General features: G+C 44.4%; 5 protein-coding genes across 5 annotated transcripts; 3 read left to right on the top strand and 2 right to left on the bottom strand.

The window, feature by feature from the left end:
* Window positions 1–5,362: 5,362 nt before the first annotated feature.
* Window positions 5,363–6,065, bottom strand: GCG54_00007052 (uncharacterized protein; the record flags this gene model as incomplete). Its single annotated transcript, XM_045407041.1, has 2 exons — window positions 5,363–5,676; window positions 5,795–6,065. The coding sequence occupies 2 exons, from the start codon at window positions 6,063–6,065 to the stop codon at window positions 5,363–5,365; spliced, it is 585 nt and encodes a 194-aa protein (XP_045265962.1).
* Window positions 6,066–9,303: 3,238 nt separating this feature from the next.
* On the top strand, window positions 9,304–10,968 carry GCG54_00007051 (Cytochrome P450 monooxygenase sdnE; the record flags this gene model as incomplete). The annotated part of the gene is made up of 3 exons (XM_045407040.1): window positions 9,304–9,415; window positions 9,483–10,114; window positions 10,177–10,968. 3 exons carry the CDS (start codon window positions 9,304–9,306, stop codon window positions 10,966–10,968), a joined length of 1,536 nt encoding a protein of 511 aa, XP_045265961.1.
* Window positions 10,969–13,522: 2,554 nt separating this feature from the next.
* On the top strand, window positions 13,523–13,675 carry GCG54_00007050 (uncharacterized protein; the record flags this gene model as incomplete). The annotated part of the gene is made up of 1 exon (XM_045407039.1): window positions 13,523–13,675. The coding sequence occupies one exon, from the start codon at window positions 13,523–13,525 to the stop codon at window positions 13,673–13,675; it is 153 nt and encodes a 50-aa protein (XP_045265960.1).
* A 1,059-nt stretch (window positions 13,676–14,734) lies between these two features.
* On the bottom strand, window positions 14,735–17,226 carry GCG54_00007049 (Homeobox protein TOS8; the record flags this gene model as incomplete). The annotated part of the gene is made up of 3 exons (XM_045407038.1): window positions 14,735–15,582; window positions 15,843–16,356; window positions 16,420–17,226. 3 exons carry the CDS (start codon window positions 17,224–17,226, stop codon window positions 14,735–14,737), a joined length of 2,169 nt encoding a protein of 722 aa, XP_045265959.1.
* A 924-nt stretch (window positions 17,227–18,150) lies between these two features.
* On the top strand, window positions 18,151–19,126 carry GCG54_00007048 (uncharacterized protein; the record flags this gene model as incomplete). Its single annotated transcript, XM_045407037.1, has 2 exons — window positions 18,151–18,180; window positions 18,254–19,126. 2 exons carry the CDS (start codon window positions 18,151–18,153, stop codon window positions 19,124–19,126), a joined length of 903 nt encoding a protein of 300 aa, XP_045265958.1.
* Window positions 19,127–19,529: the final 403 nt, after the last annotated feature.

Raw genomic sequence — 19,529 nt, 5'->3', positions numbered from 1 at the left:
TATTTAATATAATATAAAGAGGAGAGTTAGACTTTATATTAGTTAGTTACTTCTTAGAGTTAGTTAGTAGCTAAAACTTATAATAAGCTAAAAGGTATTACTCTTAAAGTTAGTTAGTATCTTTAACTATAATAAAGAAAAATATAAAAGACTTATTAATTAGTGAGGATATAAGCTTTATAGACCTAAAGTATAATAATTATTTACTTAGGAGATAATATAAATAGGTTATTAATAAAGGAAAGAAATACTACCTTAATAGCTTATAGAGGGGATATAAATAGATAAATAAGTAGGATAATTAAGGCTACTAATTTAATAGTAATTATACCTACCCTCTTATTTTAAGCTTTAATTCACTTTAGTAGCTATTTTTTATCTTATCTTTAATAAAATAAGTAATTATAGCTACCTACTTATATCTATAAATCACTACTATTTTACTTATAACTCTTATTTATAAACTTTAAGTAAATAACTATATAACTACTATTTATATCTATAAACTATTACTAAGTAATTATTATATTAATTACCTCTACTTTCTCTATTTTCTAATATACCTTCTATATATTATATTAATACTACTCTCTCCCCCTCTTTTTCCTTATTTCACTACTTATATATTATACTATAACTAATTATATCTATAAAATATATACTATACCTTTCTTAAGAATTACTATATCTTCACTACTACCTAACTTAGTTAATATAATATCTATCTAAAAAGGAGCTTTTATTAAAAGTTTTATTAAAGTTTATATAGTTAAGTAACTTATTTAATCTAAGAAGACCTCTAAAACTTTAACTTAGTTATACTTCTAAGTTAACTATAAGAGAGATAAGTTACTTAAATATATTAATAAAACTACTACTTAGCTAAAGCTTATATACCTTAATAATACTCCCTCCCCCTTTAATAAGAAACTAGTTCTAATACCTATATAGCTATAACTAAGAGATATTAAGTTATAATAGTACCTCCTTAATAGATAGGGACTAGTAATAATCCACCTAAGATACCTATAGTTAGATTTAAAAACACTTAAAAATATTATAAATACTTATAACCTCTAAGATACTATCCTTACTACTATTATACTAAATAGTAATAATATTATAAGAGGCTTTACTATAGCTATATATTATATTAGTTAGAAAGTTAGGCTAGCTTTAAGATCACCTAAAGGCCTCTTATTAGTAAACTACCTTATAGTTAAAAATATATAATAATACTACTTTATCCTCTTTACTAAATACTTTATAATACTATTTAATAAAATAGACTAAGTATAAGCTAAAATACTACTAAACACTTTAATAGGATAAATATTTATATATAATAACTACTAAGAAGATAGAGAAGCTAAGAATAGATTTATTATAATCTCTAAAAATATTAAGTACTTCTTTACTAGCTTCTCACTATACTTTTAATAAGCTTTATTCTAATAGCTTACTATCTTAGATATCCTATAAATTAGCTCTATATAGTGCTCTAAAGTAATTATACTTAACTACTTTAAGTATTTTAATAACTTTAATAACCTTAGTAGTTTAGATAGAGTAGTTTAAGATATATTAATAGACTAAGTTTAGTATATTATAGCTAAATTTAATAAAGTCCTATAGAGTTTTAAATATTAGAGATTTAGATTTTAATAGCTTATAAATAAGCTAAAGCTATTATAAGAACTAACTAGTCTACCTACCTTAAAGGCTATTATAAGATATAAAAAACTATATAATAAATACTTAAAGTATAATAATAAAAGGAAACCTTTAAACCTATTAAGTAAGGAATAGCTAACTTTATTAGTACTAAATAATAAGTTTATACTAATAAATAGACCCCCTAAAAATAGCTATACTATTTAGGTCTAAAATATAAGAGAGGTAGTTATTACTAAGCTTAAAATAATAAGAAGATAGGATATAGCTATCTCCTATATAAGATACCTTTTATAGTAATTTAAAAAAATAAGGATAGTATATTAGTTACTCTACCTTACTAAAAATACCTCTTTATAAACCTAATTTATCTTTAAAACTACCTAAAGTAGGTTTATATACCTTTATAGCCCTATTAGAGCCTTATAGCCTAAAGAAATTAGATCTTATTAAGCTATAAAGTATTATAGTAACTTAAATCTTAGTTTAAAGAGTTCTTTATAAACCTAATTTACTACTAGCTTTAATAATTTTAGAAGATAGGCTAGCTAGAACCTTATTATATCGCTTAAAATACTAGTTAATCTATATAATACCTAAAATATCCTCTATATAAAAAACTTCTTCTAAATTAAATATCTTATTATATTAGTATATTTTATTATAAGAGATACCTACTATAAGGTTTAAATTTACCTACTAAATATTATATTATAAGATACTAACTAAGAAGAAGAGGGGGCTATTAATATAGATCTCTTTATAGATAAATATAAAGATAACTTATAGAATTCTAATATAATAATATATTTCTTATAAGTTAAATAAAGCTACTTTATCTACTTAGTAATAAATTAAACTAATAAGAAGAACTACTTTATAAACTTAAGTTTTAACTAGTAGAGTAACTAGGAGTTTATTAATACTATTAAAGCCTTTACTACTTAGTATAAGCTATTTAAAATACTTAAAGACCTTATTACTATCTTATTATAATATATTTAAGTAGTTAATTTAATATAATAACTTAATAGTTATAGCTATAGAGTTTACTATATTAATTAGGTTTACTACTTTATTATAAAAGAACTCCTTAATACCTACTTTAGTAATAATACTACTACTAATAAGAGCTTTTATTACTAAAGCTCTTTACCTCTAATTAGTAAGTATAAATTATAGATTACTACTAAGTTTTATAGATATAATTTAATTTATAAGAACCCCCTACTCTATCTTATAATATAAATAATAGTAGCTTACTTAAGTAAGATAGTTAAGAAAGGAACTATATAGCTATCCTTAGAATAACCTTTTAATCTACCCCTACTAATAAACTTACTTTAAAAGCCTATAATATTAATCTAACCTCTAATTACTATTTTATCCCTATTAGAAAGCCTAACTTCTAACTCTCTAATCCTAGAGGAGTATAATAATTATAATAAGCCTATATTTATAACTTCTAGCTATAAGAATCCTATCCTACTATTATATAAATCTTTAGCTCTTACTTAAAACTTTATAACTATAAATAACTATCTTATTTACCTTCTTAAATAGCTTATTCTAAAACTAGTAGTAGTTAATTAAGTAATATATATTAACTAATATATTAACTTTTAAGCTTAGATAGAAGTTTATATACTACTTAGGACTTATACCTATAGATTTTTAAGACTAAGAAGATAGTAAGGATAAATATACTATAAACTAAAGTTTAAATAGGATACTACCTATATAAAAGAAATAAAAAAAGCTTAAGATTATAGAAATACTTATTATAAGTTCTATTAATAAATATAGTACTCTTATATATATATAAATATATAAAGAATTATCTTCTAGCTTAGAAAACTAGAGGGAAGATAATTAGGGATAATTAGAATAAGGTTTAATAAGTTTACTAGATTTTTTAGTATTTTTAGTATTTAGAGGTTAAATTACTAACCCTCTTTAAGGGGTGAGAAGTTAGTTTAAATATTATTATTAATCCTTATAAATTAGAGGTAGAATTTACTTATTTTTTAGTAGATTTTTAAGCTTTTAATCTTATTCTTTTNACTTATTTTTTAGTAGATTTTTAAGCTTTTAATCTTATTCTTTTTGTTTTAGATTAGTAAAATAAATAATAAGTCCTTTCCTTTTTTTTTTAAAATTATAGACCTTAAAACTATAGAGTTATATAGCTATAGTAGCNTTTTTTTTTAAAATTATAGACCTTAAAACTATAGAGTTATATAGCTATAGTAGCTCTATATGCCCTTAGGCGCGTATGCGCCGCTGCGTCGCATAGCTCTCAGCCGCCGGGCCTACGACCATTTCAATACGTTACAAGACCATCTCAGAGCCCTAAAACCATGTGATCTTGCACACGCTCAACATGAAAAAGGGTTGCTGACATCAGTTCAATGGGCTCATATCCAAGCAAGGAGAGGTTGGAGGTCTGTAGAAGAGCGATGGAAAGAGATCTACCTGATAATCTTCCCCAAAGCTCAGGAAGAATCAATACCCAGCCCGTGTAAGAAACCATCTCATTAGGTCATATCCTCGGACCCACTAACTTGGTCACAGATTTCGAGACTTTGGAGGTTTCCAACAACTTGACAGCTCAATTGATTACGGAAAAGTTCGAAGTGTATCTCAAAGAACACCTGCCCCCACGAGTTCTGGCCCGGTTGAAAGAAGAGCTAGATGTGTTCTCCGAGATGGTGCAGCAAAAGCTGGCCACAATTGTACAAGAGGAATCGACTGAAACATTGAAAGCTTACATGCGCCAGAGGGGGAGTGACCAGCTCCGAAGCTCCGATTCCCCAGACGTGGCACCTGTTGAGACTGGAATGAACGACTTCAGTGTCGACGAAATGTTGAAGCTGTTTAGTGGGGGAGAGACATTTGACTTTGAATCACCGACAAGCTGGAAGGAGTGGCAATTTGAGATCAGTTGAAGCGGCGAGTTAGGGCACTTTGTAGCTTAAGCAAACTGAATCAACGGGGGCCCAAGACCTTGCGCACTTCGAGGTAATACATGATTTCAAGCTTATTGAAGATATTCTAAGCTGTACCTTTGTGCAATTGAGAAGTAATGTCACAGTAAGCAGGTCCGTCGTCGAACCGGGGATGAATCCTTCAAATATATTAAGACACGAGGGAATCTGTCGCTGAAGTGTTGTATTACTAAACTATCTCAAACCAACATTAAAGGAGTGTGAATGTTGATTCACCGCAGGCTGCATATTCAACCCTTCGGCCGTGAACCTGAAACATGTTTGATGGCTCGAATGTGCATATTCTATAATTAGGATTAAACAACTAACCCCATCCGCGACAGAACCCGTTCGAACTGTGACAAGTATTTGAGCTGTCTAAAAGCCTGGTCCAGTGGATTGACAGGCTGGGACGCAACATCACCATGAGGCAAAGATGCCACAACTAGTGTGGTCGCAATGTGTTTGTCGTATGTCGTTCAATGAGGTCGTCGGTAGAAGAAGAGTCAGGCTGAGTATGTAGGTCGCCGGCCTCTGGGTATATCCGTCCATGAATCGTGGTGCAAATAATGTCGTAGAATGTAAAGAGATTTCGAACCCGTCAACGTCGTCCTCCACTATCCGAGTCCCCTTGCGCCCTGAGCCCTCCTAAACGATAGGCTCTCCCGAAATCCGCGATACTTCCCACCGGCCGCGCCGACTTAAGGCATGATTCCGGCGAATATCGTCGCGCCGACCATAGCGGCCAGCAAGCCGAACTTGAAGTCCGATTGACGGCCAGCGGCGTTGACAGGGGACGCGGTTGAGATCGGGCTGACCGTAGCGGGCGGATTCCATGGGTTTCCTCCACCACCTTGCGTCGCTGAGGCAGATGAGCCTCCAGCACCACCAGAGCCGGATGCGCTTGCGGTCGCAGTTGCCAACGTAGATCCAATGCCAGAGGGTGAGGATATCGCCGACACGAACGAGCCAGAGACCGTTTGGCCACCTACACCTGCACCGGCGCAACCACAAACTACATGGATGTTAGTGTTTACACAACAATTGACTAAGATTGACGATAGTAAAGCTTGTCTTCGACCACGACACGGACAAGAGCTTTGGACCCGGACACGAAATAGAGCGCGACTTACCAGACGAGGCACCGTTGATAACAGCCTGGAATGACGCGGCAGGACAACCCGTCGCGACACAAGGCTCAATGGCAGCATACAGCGCCGCTTCCTTCCCACATTGACATCCAAAGTCGAGGCTATCGCAGCCAACATACAACGCGCCCTCGAGGAAACAGCTTTGCGCGCAGGAAGGGATCGCGGTGACGGCAACGCTCGCGCAGTTCTCCGCCGCGGCCGCACCGCTCGCCAGCAACACCACGCCGGCAACAATTCCAACAATGTTCTTCATGATGGGCGTCTTTCTTCTTTTCTATCCCAAGAAGAGGTGGTTAAGCGATTGTGATAGAGACTGGATTGGGAGATGGTGAAACGAGAAACGCTTCAAGGGGTCGTTGTCAACATAGAGATGCAGCGTCCAATTCGTTCTGGGAGGAGACGGGGGGAGCTGAGTGCATGCAGGAGGTGAAAAGGTGACAAGCTTTCTCTTCGAATGGATAGAAACCCCACGTAGGAAGAGGGTAGGAGCGGGAACGGGGAGGTCAAGGGTAGTCACGTTATTTTGTTTGCTTGGGTCATTGCTTGGACATGACTGGAGCTTGAGGTCACCCAAGATCGCCCGCTCTCTCAGCTGCTCCTCGCAGCAGCCCAACAACTAGCTTCCTCGGGAGCTATCTCTCTCCTCTGCTAAAGTCGCTTTCACATGTGGTTTTGCCCGACGGCTCTTCGGCATGAGGTCATGCTAATATTGGGAATATCATCACTAATACGACGCGGGTGGAGGGATGTCACCCACACCACCCACACACATCCAAAATTTGGCTGACGATTGTGTCCCTCGCCCAGCCATCTTGGCCGTTGCCCACTTTCCCCCGCAGTTACCCCGGCCAGCTGGGGTCGGGGTTGCCTTCCGATACGGGGCAAGACGCGGGGGAAGCGACAGGGGTGGCCGTGGACGGTGTGGTGCTGATCTCTGGACCTGGCGCTACCGCAGGTGTTGTTCTCGTTAAGCTTTTTGGGCGGGAACGAATCGTTTGTCTGATGTGGATGCGGGTTGGGCGAGCTGTTGGACGGTGCTCATGTCGGGTGAAGGACGCATCGAGATATTGAGGCCGGGGTTATTGGTGAGTTGGAGGGAACACAACCCTGACGATGTGATTTGTCGTGCAGGTGATAGGATGGCTGAGCCCACATTGAATGGACCGAGGCTGGGCACAGGCACGCGACAAACATTTGATAAGGTCCTCCTTGGACTGGGAGCTCGTATTGAGTGTTGGTGGTGGTGGGAGGAAGAGGAGGATTGAGAGACAGGCTGACCGGTGTCTTGCGGTGGCGAGCCAATCATTTCACGGCAATTGCTTTCTCGCCTCAAACCAGCTTACAGCTCTTGAGCTGGGTCAACGGTAGCCTTGATTAGTTGGACGGTGCTAGCCTTAGCCGTTGGAAGAGCTGGTTGGAGTAAGCCAATGAAATGCATCACCCCGCAAGGAGCTAGTCATGGTTCGCAAGGCCCTACCGTAGTGCCGAGGTCAGGACCCATCGGTTGGACAAGAGGCCGATATAAGAACGGACATGATTTAGTTCAAAATGTCCAGTCAGGAATAAATCTTGGTTCTTCTTGCAAGCCACATTCCGTCCGGCAACATCCTTCCAAGTTGTCCGTCATGAAACGATCGCTGCCCGAGGATAGTTCGTCTCGTGTTCACACTGCCGGTGATGGATTTACACAGATACCCAGGACCTTGTAGCGGAGATTGCGACTTTCTTGATTCAACTACTTACTTGGTTTTGACGCGATTCTGGGACTGGCGGAAGCTGTGCCACGGGGTGGATTTGTTTGACGCTTTGAGATATGACGTCGCTAATTAAATTGCCTCTACACCATTCCGTTGGTCATTTTGAAGATGCATCATACAGTGGCAAGTGAGAAAAATAAGCGAAATAGCCTTTGGAAATTACATCATTGGGTTCTAGTCGAATCCAGATTCATTACATCGCCGGCAAAATATCGAAAGCCACACAACATATTCACAGGTCTACACGAAATGCAAGGTCTTGCGACCGCGTCGGTTAGGTTTTTACCGATTCGCATCCTTCTCGCACCCGCCGATTTGGGAAAAATGAAAGGTTGAATGTGATTCCTGTTGGCTAGTTCAAAGTCTTCAGTTCCATCTGTCACCTCGATAAGACTCGTGGGAACCGGCTTCCGCCTTTCCCGCTGGGACGAATGAGTATCCTTACAGCATTGATTTTCTAGTTTGAAACCTTTTTGGGGCTAACAAATGCCGCAGAGATCTCGGAAGATATCGATTATGACTACTCCGGGTCCGTCAAGCCCCAATCATCACGTCCTGCCTTACCTTGAGAATGAAGGTCCTCTTCGCGTCAATGTCAGCTGGAGTCGCTCGTCTGTCTATTTGATGAGATGACTTGTGTACTTGAAACGTGCCAAAATGAAGCCTTTGAGGAGATGGTACCTGGCTGCATCATATCATAAGCATCCTACTACTTCACACCCAGAACGTTCTGTGACGACGACTCTAAGGAACTGACGAAGATGGCCAGTATTGCAACCATACGGAGCTCTTCTTGTCCGTATGCGTCAACCGCTAGTGATGCTGTACAAACGGCCCCCAGTTATGTCTAATTTCTCCCGGCTTAAAGGTTCAGACAAAGGTGTCAGTTCACCTTGAAAGTTCCTAATTAGCCATATTCCTTCACCTACTATGTATAGTCCAGAAGCAGGTTTCCTCAAATGTCATACACAGTAGTCCTGGTGTCGCACCACGCATTTGTCCTGGACTCCTGGTGTTGCTTTGATGAAGACGGCTCTCAGTACCGGCTGTGGGAAGCAACCCCACCACCGCTGACCGTGCCCAACACAAGTGATCTCAATGAAGTTATATAAACCATAAAGATGGTCAGTAGAAGACGGGTATATATGAAGGGTCAATAGTCTCAATGTGTTGTTATGCTTTCAATGGCTGGTTTGGTGGGAAGGAGTTGATAATAGACGCGAGAAGATACTAATGACTTGAAAAGACGAGTGTGATACGTACAGAGCTTTTGAAAAGCTTACCAGTGTCAAGACTGTTGGTCATCATGGTATCATGGTAGCTATGCGTTGAAGATGGATGTCTATCCTGCCGTTCCAAAATCCCAAGTCTATGAACTCCTTTCAAGATGTAGGCAGACCGGAAAGTTATGTGGGTGTATTGCTCATAAACATAATTGGATTCTCAGTCATAAGTTTCGGCAACTTGAAACATGAATTTGTGCAATAGAGTCACAGTCAACCTTGGGATAACTCAATTGTAGTCATCAGTTGGTCTAATATTTCCTGTGATGCGATACCTCGCTTAGCGTCGATTTCTGCTTCTGAAGTATGATGGACCGTGTTCGTCGGGATACATGCACCGGGACGAAGATTTGACGCAGAAACAGGACGCGCCGGAGCCACATCGAATATTACCAGACTGCGCATCCATCTCTGAGTGTCACCGAATCGCAATTGCATACGCGTTATCGACATGGTGTCTATCACTGCCTTCGGTGGTGTGATCGTTCTGTACTGGGTTTGCTTGGCCATCTATCGTCTCTATTTAAGCCCTCTGGCAAAGATTCCAGGTCCCAAGATCGCTGGTAAGCCCCAAATCATATCGGGACGTCATGGGAAAGATTTCATCTAATGACTCGCTCATACCGATAGCCCTCACATCGTGGTACGCTGCTTACCATGATATCTGGCGGGGCGGCCAATATGTCTGGGTTGTCGAGGAGATGCACCGACAGTATGGACCGGTCGTCAGAACCATGCCTGACGTAGTGCACGTCAATGATCCCAGCTTCGTCGATAAACTATATCCCGCCCAGTCTCCCAGAGCCCGACGCGAGAGAGCAAAGACGGTCCTTGCCTTCTTCGGACAGACCTTCTCTGTCCTGCCCACGCGCGATCACGACTTGCATCGCCGCCGTCGGGCGGTCTTGAGCCGGTTCTTCTCCAAGGAAAACGTCCGAAAGCTGGCGCCGGTCATCAATGAGACCCTGGGCGATTTACTGCGGCGGATGGAAGGCTGGTCTAGGACTGACGAGCCAATTGCCTTCAACCCGGCATGTCGTGCTGCAACGAAAGATGTCATTCAGTCGTATGCTCTCGGCGAGGGCGAAAAGTGCTTGCTCATGGAGGATTGCAACGCCGCGTTTTTCGAGGTATTGACGCCTGGGAGGATGACACACTTCACTATGCATTTCCACACGATCGCCATGGCCTTTCAGAGTCTGCCCCCACGAATCCTCGTGATACTGGCCCCTTACATCCAGGCATTCATCGCCTTTGTCGAGGTAGGTGTCACGGCTCTTAGTACGAACGAGATGCGACGTGAGGGGATGCTAATGCGCCGTAGGATCTTACCGTCAAAATTGAAAGCATCCGAGGCTCGACAAATGACTATGAGGGGAAGACCATATTCCACGAGATAATGGAGAGCGACATTCCCGAGTCGGAAAAGTCCACGCCACGACTGGTAGATGAAGCCATGGTGCTCGCAATCGCAGGGTCCGATACCACCGCCATGACTCTATCATCTCTTGTTTTCCATGTTTTGAGTGACGAGTCCATATTTTTGCGAATCAGAAACGAGCTAGAATCCGTCATGCCGGATGCTCATCAGCCTCCGGATCCAGTCAAGCTCGACAGCCTCTCTTACCTGAACGCAACAATCGAGGAAGCTCTGCGGATGTATCCCAGTGCTACGCATCGCCAGGACCGTGTGGCCCCCGATGAAGACTTGGTGTTTGAGTATTCCGATGGACGAACTCTAGTGCTCCCAGCTGGCACAATGGTGGGAATGACGGCACCGCTTCTGAATAAACATCCCGCCTGGTTTACCGAGCCCCACGTTTTCAACCCAGATCGATACATTGAAGACCCCAAACTTTTCAAGAAGCACCTCACATTTGGCAAGGGCGGACGTCAGTGCCTGGGTATGAATCTTGCGTATCAAGAGTTGCAGACATTTACGGCAGGAATCTTCCGCAAGTATGGGATATATGATCCGAAGGTTAAATCGCAAGCTGGTCCGACATTGGAGCTATTCGAGACCGGAATCGAGGACATCCGCATGCACGCAGACTATGTCACGCCAGGTCTCCGACCTGGAAGCAAGGGAGTTCGGCTTAGAATACGTCATGACTAGTAGCTCATTATAGAGAATACACTCTCCTGTGCATCTTACAATAGCAGGGGTGTCAACATGAAACCTACTTTTCCGAGGAGGCTCACAATGTCATATAGCCCTGAAGTGAGATGCATGCAAAATCTACCGTTCTCTGTGCAAAGATGGATGTTCGTCTCTGCAAGAGCAGTGCTGTTGGGTCGAGTTCAGCGGGTAGAATGTCCCTACACGCGACGACACTTCCAGGTAGGTCTTGTCGTATGACTTGACACAGTAAACGACCTCGAGTCAGATTTGAATACACGTTCTGAGTCCACTCGTGGGGGCAAAGGAAATTGAATCATCCAATACGGTTCCAGTCCGAAGTGATCAACTGGCGCTGAGCCCGCGGGGTAAGGCTTGGAGCGCAGGTACCGTCGGCGGATGCCTTAGGGATACAGGAGCTGCAAGAGGTAGTTAGGTGCAGCAACTAAAGCAACAAGGCTTAGGGCTATCCACTGTCTCGGGATGCATTGTCTCGGGGCTACATTCCAATCAATCTATGGTACCAAACAAGGGTCAGAGGAGTCTGATGAAATGGACGTCCTGTAACTGGGTTAAAGATCAATGCATGGAACATGGTGCGGTCGCTTGTTGCGTCCATACACACCCATGTTATAGGTCATCCGTGTAACCATCAGGACGGAAGCCCAGCCCGTTCCTTCTTGATAACGTGGAGGTCCAGACCATTCCACTGGTCGCACTTGCATATCAGACGTCAGATCAGCCGATATGTAAGCCTTCGTGTGTGGCAATGCCAACTAAGTCTGAAATTGTTGTTAACCAGCAGGGGCATTGTAAAAGCCTAGGCCCTCTAGCGACTTACGACCCTGCTTGTCGGACAGATTTAGGCAACAATGTCTTAGTCTGTGGCCCTTTGGAGCGTCACTGCTTGCTTTCTGTTGGCTGCACTTCGGGCCTAAAGTTTGCAGAAGGCCATGACTTCCCTCCTTCAATGGCCCCCAATAAATCTCATTTGTCTTTAAGATCAAGGCTCAGCTCGCATGTTTTGGCGAACGAAACGGCGAGAACATAGACGCAAAACATTCGAAGACAGTACTCCGAATGTGAACCTGTCACAAAATTTCGTGGAGACGCACAAGGAGATCACAATTGTAAGATGATTGGTTAAAAGCCTCCGCAAAATCACGTTGTATTTTGCCCAATATCAGCGCACATCTATTCTACTTGCCCGGATGATGATCCATCTCGAGATAAATGAGCATTGACTTTGGTAAGCAAATATTTGACATATTATAAGCTTGCTTTGACCAATCGGAAGGAGAGGACACACCGCCAAACGCAACAGCCAATGTCTCAGTGTCTTGACTTGCAATAGGCGAATGCAGATATTTAACAATAACCCTGCAGGCTTATCTTCCAAATGATTGGTCTTCTGAAGAATGCCATGCATCGGTGACGTTGAGAAGCAGAGATAGCGCATCCACGCCGTACCGTCGCCGTGGGCTGGAACTCGGGGACCCCGACATCTCCATGCACGTTAAATTCCGACATATGATGCTTTCCTAGCGTCACAGCCGGTATTTCCTCCGGTAGGTTCCAAACAGCAAACCACGTGCAGGAAGTGGACACAGTCTTTCGGAAGAACCCTCGGAGATTTTGTCTCTCGTGCGACGTTGAAAATTTGGGACTGCACTGGAATCTGGACCTGATGTATGGTCGATGATAGGATTCGGTAAAGGCCGACGCTGGGTAATTTGTGATGTCAGACCACTACGAATCTTACTGCGAAATCTCACTAATCCCAGCATACAGAGTCACACTGCCAGAAATTATCCAAGCTTCATGCGGTATCACGTTTTCGCCGGAGCCTTGTTCCGTTCCATGACGGTCGAGTACATCGACACCGGAGGTTAAGCTCAGAGTTTGCCACCCTAGATGCAAGCCACCCGAAACATTTGCGAATAGTAATGCCTCAGGTTCCTGCGGAATTTCCGAGCCGTCACCGTTCATTCGGAAATCTGGTTGTATTTTACGACTGCTCAGCTCGAAATCTGTGTGTTTTCAGAAAGCTCGCTGCCTGGCTCTGAAAATCTGCATCCACTACAGACAAATAAACTGACTCGAGAACGATGATGTCTCGGGTCCTACTTGTCTCGGACTCCACTATTCAGCCTGATAGTGCAGCGCGATCATGATCTCAAGATATTCCTCTCCAAAGTCTCAGGCTAAGTATGTTCGACAGCCTGCGGACTGATGGTTGCCGCATGGAAGCAGTGTCGTGGACAGTGATGGCCACGGCACACTGCCGACAGGATTAAATAGCAAGTAATTACTAGGAGAAATGATGATATGAGCTGAAAGCCTTCAAACAACGAGTCACCCTATGCCGTGTAACCAACGTTCCCGGAAGCTCGTTACTCACCTCATCATGAAAACTTATATATCATTACTCATGGGCAGAAAGCATGCTTCGTTTCTTATTTGCTGTGACATACCACATCCTTCCACCCTCAAGACCAGCGACCATACGTCTGGAGGTACTCTTCTTCCTGCAACAAACGAAACTTTGGAAATGGATCGTTATCCTTGCGTGAACAGATACAAGCCCGGTGTTGACTGTCCAGCCTGGGTCTACGTATACGGCGCAAGATGCGAAGACTGTGTTATTGTGAGTTTGATCAGGGTCGACAAACTACAGAGAACTGACTTCCGTTCTGTAGTATGATCGATGACATTGTGAGTTACCATTTACAATGGGCTCGAATGTTGGAAACTGATAGTGAAGCGCAAGAGGACGGAATTAAAGAAGTAAAGTTACTGGTTACGGATGTTGGTTACGGATGCTGGTTATGCCATGCATCCGAGTTCGTTTAGAAGAGGACTGGATATGCGCCAGGGTTGATCTTTGGGGACAGAGACCCGTCTGCAGAACTGTATGATGCATTGCAGCCGAGTGAATTTGATCTCAGGTATCACCCGGGATAGACCATGAATCCGATCAAAGATCTGGGTGGCTTCCTACAGGATACAGACCAACAGATATGATCACAAACAGCCGCACCATCTTCATTGAATGGGATTCCACCCAAGTCCTGAAACGAAGTTTTCCAGTAAGGAGTGTACATCAGCGATCCTGAGTGGCGCATGAAATGTTGCCAAACTTCGGAGTTATCAATACCTGACATCGAAATGACTACTACATGTTTCGCCCAATAACAGCGCCCACGATAACCGCCCACGGCCCGGAAATATGCGGCGATTAAGATCTGCAGATTAGGACTACGAAGCGGTTCTGCATTCCAGACTGAAGAGCATCAGAGACCAAAAGAATAGAAGAAGGCGTCAAAGAGCCTAAAAGGCGGAACAGAGAGACAATCATGAGTCCATGACGTGAAGCTTGGAAACTTGTGATGGGTAGATCAATCGTCCAGTTCTTTCAGGTAGGCCTACCGCCATAACGCTAAACACAATGACGACTGAGACTCGCCAAATACGTCCTGTACTTAGGCTCAATCTCTAGGTGACCAGTTTCTGAGGTTCCGCATACCATTCTCAACTTCTGGTATAGACCCAGCTCTCATGAGAGCGTTCTTTCTGGGTTGTCCGCAACGATACCAACGCTTTGTTTGAACCTGAGCAACCACTCAGCATTATCTGCAGGCGTTTGATTCCAAGGGTCGTCTCTGTATAAATAAGATAGTTGTTAGCCCAGAGTTCCCAATTAAGCAGAACATGGCGGGTATTGCATGAGACAAGCGCAGCATAAGATTTCCACAAGCGGAACTCACTCATCATACCACATCCACCTTGCCTGATACCGAAGCTCATCGTCAGTAGGAACGTGTCTATTCGGGTTGTTGGGTGACATGGTTGCCCCAACAAACCGGGAGAGGCCGGCGGCGAGACGCGTATAGCTGTTGTGGTCGTTGAGCAGGAATGGTACATGAATATCCTGACGTATCTCCGTATTCCCGCTTGTTTTCACAATCGTGAAGGCTGGAATTCGATCCAGACTGGGGTCTTTTTCGTCGACATTGGAAGGGGGGACGCTTATCGTCGTGGATTTTGAAGTTCCAGCGGTTGCTTGCGATGTATCCCGCTTCGTGAGCAACAAACCTGCTGCCTCTGCCGCCATCGCGGTCTCTTCATAGTGGATATCGGTGCCAATTCGTTCCTCCGAAAACGAAGTAACATACTCAGTTGCACCGACGGGCGTATTGCCAGCATCGTTCTCAACACCGATGCTCGAAAGCTGTCTTACCCGTTCGCGGAACGGTTCAATCCACAGCTTCGACCCTTGCACCACTCGCACCAGGAATTCAGCGCAGTATTTCGAGGGTTTGGGCGAACAAGCCTCGGCGCGTTGGAGAATGTTAGCGGCTTCCGCTTGGAGTTCGTCGTCGCACATCATAGCCCGTTGGTTGTCATGCGTCAAGACGATACGACGGAGCTCCAATTCCAGGCGGCATTGATCGAAGATGCTCCACTTCCCAGTAATCTTTAGCTGAGTTAGGCGTGACTTGTTAATCTGCTGTAGTGGCATCAGGCGAGCTTCTTTTGCCGTTTCAGAGCACAGAAAGACGTCTCGCAACCAGGAGGGTGTCGATGAGGCGGGTTGAGTAGATGTCACATCTGCACCGAGTATTATCGAGCAGGCTTCATGATGGAGTTGCTTGTCTGAAGGTAGACAGCCATCTTTGGCTAGACACCCTTGGATGGCATATTCCAGTTCCAACTTAAGGAGTTCGTACGGACTGGTCGGTGTATCTGATGACCCTCGTACCGACGAGATCGGCCATACAGTGCTTCGCTCAAAATGTATCATATCTGAGGTGGGAGGTCAACATGCTGGAAAGGGATTACGCAAGCAATATGGACAGTAGCTAACTCACAAGGAGGCATGTCGTTCTCCACGGTATCAGCAACCTCGGGGTCGAAACCCCAGTCTCCTTTCCAGTCCGCCATGGTCTTTCCCGCCTTAAAGTGATCGGCCAGGTGGTCGATTCGGCTGGTCCAAGATTCCAGGGTGATGTTACAAAACCCACATCGAGACCGTATCTCTCGACCGACAGCCTTCCATTGCTCCATTGGCCAGGGTGAAAAGGTCGTTTCGTGTACGAGTTTAAGATGTTGGCTAAGGTGATCTTTGCGGCGAAAGGTGCGGAACAAGGGATCTCTTTCATGACACAGGGAGTGATGGTGTGTTTCAATGTGCTGCTGATCGGGCTCTGGGGCACCGCAATAGACGCAAGCTTGCACGCCCAGGTCAGGGTCCAGCTCAGTAGGACCCAACGGCGAGCAGACCCATTCGTCGAGACAAATATGCACCGTCTTCTCGTGGCGATGCCAATCGTACTTGGTCTTGAAAGTCTCAATGCAGAATGTGCACTGATACTTGTGATAGGTCTGAAGCAAGTCGTTACTGTGCAATGGTTGTCGCCTGGAAAGCTTTTTCCGTCTTCTTCGAACATTATTCTGGAGGCTGGGGGTGTCAAGAAAGCTGCGCGACTGGGTTGAGGACCCGGACCCGTAGCTGGAGCGAGAGACTCCCGCGCTGCTGACTGAGGACGCGTCGCTGGATGAGATTTCAGAGACGCCAAGATAGTACGGGGTAGGTGGGCGTGTGGGAATTTCTGCAGCCATTCGCGAAATGTCAGCTACGTTGGCGGCTTCGTACTCAGGCGGAGAGCTTTCCCATCTTTCAAGTGGATTCATGAGCTCCAACGGAACCGGATTGGCTCGAGGATGAGGGAAATCAATGGCCGAAACAGGTGAAGAGATGCCATCGGACCATTTCCATGTGCGCGATGCTGACGATCCAGATTGAGCCTTGAACTTGTAACGTCGCCGAGCATTTGAAAGCCAGTTAGTCAGTTGCAGTTTGGTCAGCCCTGTCCCACTTTGGAGCATTTCAATGTCCTCAGGAGTGGCATATGGATATGAGCTATGGTCTGCCAACCATTGCCGCAATATCCGAATTGATTCTAGAGAGAAGCGATTGGAAATCTTTGTGGACTTGGTCGTAAGATCCAGAGGTTGGTGCCCAGACCCAGCGCCTGTGGGCGTTGTGGAAGTCTCTGAGGAAAGGGTATTTGTAACACCTGTACGACGGCCTGCATGAGGATTGGGCTGTTGTTGAGGTGAGGTTTTATCGCCTGATGCATCATGTGCCGTCTCTGCTTCCAAAAAAGAGGCTTCATAGGGACTAGCCGCAGTTACATCCTCAAAATAACTGAGGTTGAAAAATTCATCCAGATCGAAGTCGGCGTCCATCATTGCGGGACTCATCTGATGATAGAATTGCAGAGAGAAAGGGGTTCAGGCACGTGAAACCCAAAGTGACCTGGCGCGAGCTTCAGTGAGGGAAATGAATGACAGCAATTTCAAACTTACAGTGGGCAGTCTATTCAATCTTGTAGACGTGATACTTCAGACAAGAGCAGCGTAGCCAAGCCTGTCAAATCTGCCGTCATGGTCCTTCACTGTTTCCAATAGAAGTGGGGCTCAACTCAAGACTCGTTGACACGAAGGGCGTAAGGCGTGACAGAGAAAGTATCCCACCGGCTCGGTTCTGGCCTGTGGCCCCACTCCCCATCCGCAAAGTCCAGGATGGTGGGGTTAAAGACATTGCGATTCACCACATTGTACTCTGTACAAGCGTTCGTTACATGCTGTATTGCTCAGATTTTGTTTCCACGTTCGATTAATCACACTCCTATTGCTCGTGCTGGCTCTAATTGAGGCCCGAACCCCACCTAGCTGTCAGTGCGCAATTTCAACTTTAGATACCCTGAAAGCTTTGTCATACTCGTTTGCCCGCTGCCTCGCCCTCCCAGATTCGGACGGCTGGATATTTGTAAGAATACTTCCGCCCCATGCACTTCTGATGAAGGCAGACACTGTCACGGACAGATTACCGGCTTCCGTGATGTTTTTGAGCACGAGAAGAGAAAAGACAGAGGTATGGGGCGGAGCGTGGACCGCATTGACCGTGAATGGGACATCCACATCCATGGCTGTCGTGGTACCATCCGAAAGGCATGCAGATGGCATAGTGAGCAGGTTCTGTCTCCGTGTCACATACTTAAAAGGATCCTTCTACAAATAACTTCATGCGTTTTTGAACAGCATCATTCGAGATCTGTAAAACTCCATTCACCTCAATCTTTTCAGACCTCTCTGTATCTTCATCTTCTTACCATGTCTATTAGTCGAGTCGCTATCGCTGGTGTAAGTTGAAACTCGACTTGTTCAGGACTGGAATCTCTCTTAACATAAACAAATCACTGACAATCCAACTCAGGCCACTGGCAATCTTGGACCAGCTATCTTGACCGCACTTCGCTCTTCCAAGCGATTCAATGTCACTGTTTTGACGAGAACCGGGTCGTCACACCAATTCCCTGACGACGTCACAGTCAAGTACGTCGACTACGACAACCCTGCTATGTTGGCTGAAGCTGTTCGTGGACAAGATGCTGTTGTTTCGACGCTCTCTGTCTTCGGCTCAGATGTCCAAAAGACATTGGTTGATGCGTCTGTCACCGCCGGCGTCAAACGATTCCTGCCGTCGGAATTCGGTAGCAGCACTGAAAACCCCAAGGTCCAGACAATCCCGATCTTTGGTACTAAGCTTCAGCTTCAAGAATATCTGAAAGCCAAGGCCCAATCCAACCCGACATTCACATACAGTCTGCTCTTCTGTGGTCCTTTCTTGGACTGGGGCTTGTCATCCGGCATGCTGGTTGACGTCAAGAACAAAACGGCCGTGTTGCGAGACGGCGGCAATGTGCTATTCAGTGCTTCTCGGCTATCTACGGTTGGGCAGGCCGTGGTTGGAATTTTGTCTCATCCAGCTGAGACTGCCAACAGGGCTGTTTACGTCAAGGACCTTGATGTCACGCAAAGCCAGATCATCTCGGTTGCTAAGGAGATTGATCCTTCGGGCACTTGGACCATTCGCGAAGCTGAAACCGAGGTCGAGGAGCAGGAGGCTCTTTCTGGTCTGAAGTCTGGCCAGATGGATATTGGCGTGATCTCCAAGTTCTTGTTCAGGGCCATATTTGGGGCGGGCTATGGTGGAAAATTCCACAAGGTGGATAACGAACTACTCGGTGTCGAGGGACTCGATGCCAACGGTCTGAGAGACGTTGTTCGATCTGTTTTGAACGCATAACTTGTCCAACAGTCATAATTGGCCCAGCCGGTAGATGAATACACTTTGCTCGCATTTAAATTTCATTGTTCGTCAGGGTTTGTTGTGTGTCTGTAATTGCCTTCACCTCCATCATCACGTAGCCTGTATTAAGGCAACAATGATCATGATCCTCGTAAGCACACAGCGAGGAAAACCACGAATAGAGATATTGCGCTGTGCGTAAAACCGTCTTAGTGCACGATTTCGCTACGTGCCAGTTTTTGACCGCGAGACGGACGATCGAACTGAAGCTCCATAAAGGCAGGAAACGCTTCACTTTGTTCCCAATCGTCAAGAGCCTCTGCCCAGCCAAAGATGCCTCCACCAGCTAAACCCAAAGCGACATCCGTCAATACTAACATTCGCAGCGGTACCAGAAGTC

This window comes from Colletotrichum gloeosporioides (genome assembly GCF_011800055.1).
Source record: "Colletotrichum gloeosporioides strain Lc1 chromosome Unknown consensus_32, whole genome shotgun sequence".
NCBI lineage: Eukaryota > Fungi > Ascomycota > Sordariomycetes > Glomerellales > Glomerellaceae > Colletotrichum > Colletotrichum gloeosporioides.
This window is presented reverse-complemented; position numbering and strand designations above follow the sequence as displayed.